Source organism: Heloderma suspectum, chromosome 6, assembly GCF_057233095.1.
Source record: "Heloderma suspectum isolate Gila_16-S chromosome 6, 16-S_ref, whole genome shotgun sequence".
Classification (NCBI taxonomy): domain Eukaryota; kingdom Metazoa; phylum Chordata; class Lepidosauria; order Squamata; family Helodermatidae; genus Heloderma; species Heloderma suspectum.
This window is the reverse complement of record NC_139463.1, coordinates 82,992,583-83,000,923: the sequence shown is the minus strand read 5'-3', so window position 1 is coordinate 83,000,923 and position 8,341 is coordinate 82,992,583. Positions and strand designations below refer to the sequence as shown.

General features: G+C 45.8%; 1 protein-coding gene across 1 annotated transcript; it reads right to left on the bottom strand.

Moving 5' to 3' along the window:
- Positions 1-7,110: 7,110 nt before the first annotated feature.
- On the bottom strand, positions 7,111-8,046 carry LOC146341539 (olfactory receptor 14A16-like). The gene has a single exon (XM_084807524.1). It carries the CDS (start codon positions 8,044-8,046, stop codon positions 7,111-7,113), a length of 936 nt encoding a protein of 311 aa, XP_084663650.1.
- Positions 8,047-8,341: the final 295 nt, after the last annotated feature.

Sequence of the window (8,341 nt, the reverse complement as noted above, 5' to 3'; positions counted from 1 at the left end):
CATTTGCAGTCTTGTCACTTTGTTGTTGTTTTTTTACAATATGTGATAGGCTACGTCTGTCTGTAAAGACTTACGTAGCCTATCACGTCTGGCTTAAAAAAAAAACACATGTACACAAATGGCGGTGGCTATGGCCGCCACCATTTGTGTTCCTTATTTTTGGCCGTCTTAGCCTACGTAAATATTTACATAGACTAAGACGGCAAAAATAAGGGGAACGTAAATAGCGTAGCAGACACTATTTGCGTTCCCCTTATTTTCGCCGTCTTAGTCTACGTAAATATTTACGTAGACTAAGACGGCCAAAAATAAGGAATGCAAATGGAGGCGGCCATAGCCACCGCCATTTGCGTATGCGCGTTTATTTTTTTTTTAAGCCAGACGTGATAGGCTACGTAAGTCTTTACGTAGCCTATCACGGCTGACTACAGGGATGCAAACGGCGGTGGCTACGGCCGCCGCCATTTGCGTCCCTGCTAGCCAGCGGCCAGATGTCCGGCTGGTGGCGGAGCTGGCCGGCGGCTCTGCAGAATCCCCATGGAGCGGAGCCGGCCAGACAAGATTCCGGGGGGGGGGACGGAGCGCCTCCCCCCCCCAGTGGAACCCGGCGAAGCCAGGTAAGGGGACTTTCGTACATCCCTACTCTGGCTGCTGCATTTGAACTAGCGGCAATTTCTGAACACTTTTCAATCACAGCATAACGTAGAGCACATTGCAATAATCTAAACAGGAGGTGATCACTGTCTCCAGATCAGTCTTCTCCAGAAACATGTGCAACTGATGCACCAGTCAAAGCTGGGCAAAGGTGTTCCTGGCCACAGCAGCTACCTGAACCTCCAGGAGCAATGCCAGGAACAGAATAAATCCCACGCAGTGAACCTGATCTTCTAGAAGGGGTGTCACCCCATCCAGTACAGGCTGTACTCACAATCCTAGCTTGGCTTTGATACTGGCCCAAAGTACCTCTCTCTTGTGCAAACTGAGCCTCAACTTGTTAACCACATCCAATCCATGACTTCATCCAGGCAATAGTTTAGGAGTTCCGTATCCTCCTTGGCATTTGTTGGTAGAGAGGGAGAGCTGGGTATCAACAGCATAATGGTGAGATCAAACCACCCAGTTCTGGATGACCTCTTGCAGAGGCTTCATATAAATGTTAAACAGCATAGGAGATAAAATAGAACCCTTGGGAACCACACAGACCAGAGGCCAAGGGCCTGAGTAGTAGTCCCCAAGCATCACCTTCTGGGAGTGCTCAATCAGGTCAGATCAGAACTACAGTAACCCCCAAGTCCTATACTGGCCAAATGCCCCAGAAGGATAGCATGGTCAATGGTACTGGATGTCACTGAGAGGTCCAGCAGAAACAATAGTGAACTACTACTCCCCCTGTCTTCTTCCTGGTGCAGGTCATCCACCAAAGTGAACAAGCCTGTTTCAGTCCCTAAGTCAGGCCAGATGAGGATGGAAACAATCATCCTCATCTAAGAAGGCCTGGAGTTGAGCCTCCACCACTTGCTCTAGGATCGTGCCCAGGAAAGGAATGTTGGAGACTGGCTCTAATCAGAACTTCCAGTCTTTATGTTGCATATCACCAATAATTCCCATCCATGCAATATTCATAGTTATGATGAACACCCAGACCAGAGCTCATAGTAGCTTGAACATGGCTGTGTATCCATTCATTCATCCATCCATCCATCCATCCATCTTATAGGTGCATAGTAAACTGTCCTATACTGCTTCAGACTGTGGCTTTAGCACTGGCTGCTAACAGGTGTGTGGTATCAGGACTACATTACACCTGTCCTGAAAGATCTGCACTGGTTGCCAATTGCTTTCCAGGCTCAGTTCAAGAGCTATATGGCTTAGAGCCTGGATATTTCAGGGACCACCTGTCTTGCTATGAACCTGCCTGAATACTACATGGGAGAATGGGAGAGATCCATTTGTCAGGCACATGTGAAATGGGGTTCCCCTGTGTTGCATCCAAACTATGGGATGAACTCTAGGGATGGCGAAGAATTCTTCCATGGACCCCAATGAGGCCGGATTCTAAAGAATCCGGCCCCCTGGAGTCCATGGTGGAATGGAACACTTACCTCTGCCTCCCTGCGGAATCCTCTTCAGACGGATCCTCTGGCCATGCAGCACCAGCAATATGGCTGCCATGCCATATCGCTGGCTGAGGGGTATTGACTGCAGATGCAAATGGCATCCAGGACGCCATTTGAGGCCATAAAGGTCTCAGTTTAAGGTAAATGCAGCTATAAATGGCTGCATTTAGCTTAAACTAAGACCTTTACAGACACAAATGGCCCTGCTTTTTTTCCACGCGATAGGCTATGCATTTTTTTTACTGTTCTTACTGTTCTTGTTTTCATTGTTGCAAAGTTTTATGTTGTTTTTTTTTAAAAATGCAGTACACTGCCTTGATGACTTTTCAGCAGAAAAGGCGGTATATAAATGTTAATACATACATACATAACTTCTATATACCCATTCCTACATGGAGCTAAGGACAAGGTAACAAGATCCAAATAACTGTCTTTTTGATAATCTGCCTGTTTGCATGGATACAATCTAGATAATCTAGGGGAAAAAATGGACAATTAACATTTCAATCAGAAAGTCTCTTTCAAACATGAAAGGCCTTGAACTTGACTGAGATTTGAGCATTGAATGAATCTTAGTCAATTGACAATCAAGACCTCTAGCAAGTGTCCCTAATGCAGTCAACTCCCTTTGAGAATGTCAGGGAAAGCCATAAGCTTTACAGACCATTTGTGAAGGTGGTGAAGTTAACATCCTGTTACTAAGGAGAGACACTCAGTCTCCTTCATTAAAGCCCATCCACTAAATAAGAAATGAACTATAATGTTAAACAGTGATGTGTGTGTGTCCCTAGAAGAGTTTCTAGTAAACCTAGAAGAGTTTCACCAATCACTTGTAAATGTTGGGTTTACATACTGTAGGGTGGAAGAGAATAAATGTTGTGTGGCTGAAATGAGTAGCAGCAGCAGGAGGTGAGTCTGTGTGGAAGATGAAACCATGATCCATGGGGTGGGAGGGAAAGCAGCCTCCCCACCCACCCCAACACACTCCCAGGCAGCCCAGTTTGCCACTTCAGATCATGGCAGCACTGGAACAGCAATCCACTCCAGGGGGGTGTCTCCACGAGTGATTTACTCCAGGTTTGCTGCATTTGGAGGTCGTTTGGGGCATATGACATCATGGCCATCCCGCAGCCACCCCAGAGTCTTGCACTGAAAAAACAGTTTTTCTGAGACTACTTTTAGTAAGATTGTTTTCCTTAATTTGTCTTCTCTGCGCTTCTGTTGTGGTGTGCACCAACTCTCCTAATTTACTCCAGCGTGATAGCCCTGCCCAGGGGTGTGTTTTTCACCTGGCCATGACCTCACTGACCCTGGTCAAGGGGTGTTTGCCCAATGTTTGCCCTGCCTGTGTTTCCCCAAAGTGTCCACCTTTTCAGCGAGATTGTGGTTCACCAGGTAGTTACTGGAGAACCCGCAATTGTGCATTTAAAAGATATCCCCATTACACTATAGCAAAATAGTGAATTTATGTAGCAATACCTATATACCCTATAGCACCAGAGCACTATAGTGAATTAGTGCATTTGAACAGGAGTAGCTATATCCCCTATAGAACTATAGTACTATCGCGAAATAGCACATTTGTACAGGGGTGCCCATACTTGCTACTGTGGTTTCAGAGGGACAGTAATTAAAAAAAAATGGGAGGGGGAATTGGGCATAGGTTGGGGAGGCAGGTGCTAACACACACTGGAAAGGGCGGAACAAGGTGAGAGTGTGGGGGTGAGTAGGAGGGAGGGAACAGGCTCTCTAAGTGCTGATGTGGATGAGACTCCACCCAGTAGCCACTAGGGATGTACAAAAGTCACTTACCTTTCTGCAGATTATGTTCATGGGGGGGAGGCATTCCATCTCTCCCCCCGGAATCCTCGACGGGGGTGAGGCGATCCGTTCCTCCCCCCCAGAATCCTCGACGGCCAGCTGTGCTCCAGAGCAGCCGGCCAGGCCCAGGCCAGAGCCGTCCACAGCTGGATTTCCGGCCACGGAGGGCTCTGGGTAAAAAAACAAACAAACCGCGTATGCAAATGGCGGCAGCTACGGCCGCCACCATTTGCATTCCTTATTTTTGGCCATCTTAGTCTACGTAAATATTTACATAGATTATGACGGCGAAAATAAAGGGGAACGCAAATAGCATAGCGGGCGCTATTTACGTCCCTTTTTGATTCGCCGTTTTAGCCTACGTAAATATTTACGTAGGCTAAAATGGCCAAACATAAGGAACGTAAATGGCGGCGGCCATAGCCGCAGCCATTTGCGTACACATTTTTTTTTTTTAACCCAGACGTGATAGGCTACGTACATCTTTACATAGCCTATCACATCTTTTTTTAAAAAACCAAACACACAAGACTGCAAATGGCGGCGGAGGCAGCAGCCGGTCGGAAGACCAGCCACTGCAGCTGCCGCCGCCGCCACCGGAGCCTCCACCGCCCAGAACATCTGCCCCAGGTAAGTCTCATCCCGGGGGTGATCCGCGTGGGGGCGGGGGGGGCAGGCCGTTCCACCACAGATTTAGGGGGGGCCAAATGCACTGGCATTCGGCCTCACCGAGATCCGTGGTGGAATTCTCTGACATCCCTAGTAGCCACCCAAACAATTCACAGTAAAGTCTGCCGAGAGCCCCAAGCTAGCTTTGGGATACACCAGGCTTTCAAGCTCTGTGTGTCCCCAGGTGGAACTGATTTTACTTCAGTAAAAACCACAGCCAAGTAGAAAGCGAACTAAACCCATCGCTGTGGAGATCCCCACCCCACCTCAGGATACCTTGCAGCCTCCTCCTTTCTCTGGCCTCCTCCCCGAGACAGCCCACATCACTGGATATATCCCTTGCCACTGCAACAGCCCAGTTTCCTCCCCACTCGTCCTGAACAGCCCAGATTCCTCATCACCCGTCAGACAGCCTGGACTGCTACTTCAGTGCCACTACAGTGCTATAGCAGTTATCCAGTCTGACTGACTGGAAAAAGAAGAAGGCCTGGTTGCCCCCTTGCTTCTCCAGCCATCCCCGCTCTGCCCCTTCCCTCAACAGCCTGTTTGGAGAGGCTGGCTAGAAAAGGGAGAAGGCCTTGTCACCTTCTCCAGTATTTCCCCCTCCCAGACAGCCTGCATCACTGCTTCAGTGCCCACCTTTTAAGGTGTGTGTACTGTATCCCAACCCCACAGTATGTCTCTCTCCCCTCAGTATGTGTCTGTGTGTGTATCTCTGTGCGTGTGTGTGTCCCCTCGACCCCAGTATGACTCTGTCTCTGCCTCTAACCCTCACCCCAGTGTATGTCTGGGTATCCCTACACCCCCCCCCAATTTATGTATGTGTCTCTCCCCACCCCACTATATGTGTGTGCATGTCTATGTGTTTATCTCTCAACCCTACACTGTGTTGGTGTGTCTGTATGTCTGTCTTCCTTGTACTCCATTGTTTACGTGTTTGTGTATGTCTCTACATCCTCTGTGTGTGTGTGTGTGTGTGTGTCCATGTCACCCCATTCAACAGTGTATGTGTGCCCCCCCACCTCCAGTATGTCTGTGAGAGTGTGTCAGTGACTCCCAGGAAGTGGGGGAGGAAGGCATGCCCCAAATTAACTCTTAGATTCCTGAGAAGGCAAAGGGAAAGAGGAGCCAGTGGGAGCAAGACCAACACTAGGATGGCTCAGGAAACCTGGAAAAGATTTAAAAAAGACAAAAAACCTCCACCATGGGCTTATTCTACTTCCCTTCTTCTTTAGTTTCTTCTTTCTATTTCTTTCTTCAGGCCGGCTTGAGATAGCAGACCTCACATGCAACCTATGACCATTCATTGAGGAGGCATGAGAAAACCTGGCAATAGAAAGGAAGTGAGATGTGTCCCCTAGTCCAGACCACACCCCACATTTTTCATAATTTTACAAGCTTACGCCTCTCCATGGGTGGCACAGAGAACATCCAAGGCCTGGACCACAGGATGGCCCCATAGAAAGCAGAAAAGCTGGATCAGTCTATAAAATGTTCTTCAGTTTGTGTGTCATAGAGTAAGGCTGTAGTGTACTGACATTTGGATCTATAACCTTGTGCAACTCAATTATTGTTCTTTGAATACATTTAATGGAATCAAAATATTTTTTAAAAAGTATACAAATATCAAACAGCAACAAATCACGCCACCACCCCTAAGAATACCATAAGAGAATTCAGTTTTGATCACCAGACCAATAAATGACTAAGATTAAATTGGAGTTTCCACATCACTCACACACACACACACACACACACACACACGGTTTTATTACCACTAAAATCCATTATTCTGTGTTACATGTGTAATTCACTTGTTCATGTCTACTCCAAAGTGAACCCAATTGAGTTCAACGGGGCTTACTCCTAAGTAAGTGGTGGGAATAGGATTGCAGCCTTAAGGAGATAGTAGATTAGCATCTCTCTGTTCCAAAAACAAGAAGGGGCCTGGAATTTCAAAAGGCACAGGGTTCTGTAGGAATTGTGGAACTAGAAATGAAGTGGTTGCCCCTGACTGAGAGACAGAAAGGAAAGAGATTTGTGATTAGCTCTGTTATTGGGCCATTACTAAGACCAACATGAGGAGTGCATTTTTCAATTTCATCTATGCTATATATCAGCTATTGTACTAGAACTCTGCCAAAGCAGCAATTGTGGCTTGCAATTGAACGAATGCAATATTGGAGAATCCTCTGTCAATACGTTGTGAAAACAAAAACAAAAACAAAAAACCCCATATAGAAACTTAAATATTAACATATATGAGATGTCCAATTTCAAAGTAGAAAAAGATGTATCAATAACTTACGAAGCTCTCTTTTACTAAGTTCTGTCTCAGCTGTACACTATGTCATGTTTTGACACGTTGAAATCAATAGGACAAGTTAGTCACAAATAATTTAAGTCCCGTTGATTAAGATGGGTCTATTCTAAACATAACTATGTCAGGATCTGACCTTAGCATTTCTATGCATAATCTTTATGAGAATGTGGATGTTCGCAATCATGCTACAAGATTTTTAATTTTGTGGGGTATTTTCCTCACAGCCTTTTGTATGTCCTTGTTCCTTAAACTATAAATAATGGGATTCAGAACTGGGGGTAAAACTGTATACAAAACAGCAGAAAGCAAGTCCACAGTGGGGGAGGAAAGTGCTTTAGGCCTCATGTATGAAAACCCAACTGTGATGATAAACATACAAAAGACAGTCAGGTGGGGAGTGCAGGTAGAGAAAGCTTTATATCTGCCTTGAACTGATGGAATTCTCAGCACAGCAGAGAAGATGTAGCCATAAGAAATAAAGATAAGTGCAACACAAAACGACAACACAGTGATCCCAATCACAAAAATCAAAACTTCGTTCATTTTTGTATCGGTGCAAGAAATCTTTTGTAACTGAGGTATATCACAGAAATACTGCCCAACTGTATTTCTCCCACAAAAGATTAACCTGAAAGTGAAACTGGTCTCTAAGGCGGCATTCATCAGGAAGCTAATCCCAGCAGCGGTGGTCATTTGGATGCAGGCATTCCTGCTCATGATTAGCCTATATTGCAGAGGATGGCAGATTGCGACGTAACGGTCATAAGCCATGATAGTGAGCATGGCAAGCTCACCACCAACAAGTGTGACCACTAAGAACACCTGCGTGACACAGCCAGCAAAAGAAATCGCTCTGTTGTTTGTCAATGACATGCTTATGGATTTGGGGACTGTAGTGGAGATGTAACAGACATCCACAACTGATAAGGTGACCAAAAAGAAGTACATGGGGCTGTGAAGGTGGTGGTCTAGGGCCACTGCTGTGATGATGAGAACATTTCCCACTAAGGCTATTAAGTAAATGAAGAGAAACATCACAGAATGCACAATTTGCACGCCATGATCACCAGAAAACCCCATCAAAAGGAACTCTGTCACAGTGGATTGGTTGGCCATTTCACTAATTGGAATTATTCTGTAGAAAAGAATTATAGAATAGTCAGTTAGTGGAAGATACTAATTTAGGGACAATACTATTGCCTTGTAACAGATGTCCTTAATTAAAGAAATATAGAAAATCATATTTACCATAATTCAGTTAGAACACAATAATTAAGATGTACACTTATGTCTACATCAGCAATGGGCATCTTTTGGCCCTCCAGATGTTTGGGCCTACAACTCCCTTCAGCCCTAGGCAGCATAGCTAACAGTGATGGAAACTGTAGGCCAAAACCTCTGGAGGGCCACA

What these genes read in the sequence shown, in the direction of transcription:
- LOC146341539 (XM_084807524.1), bottom strand. Translation starts at nt 8,046, where the DNA reads ATGGCCAACCAATCCACTGTGACAGAGTTCCTTTTGATGGGGTTTTCT.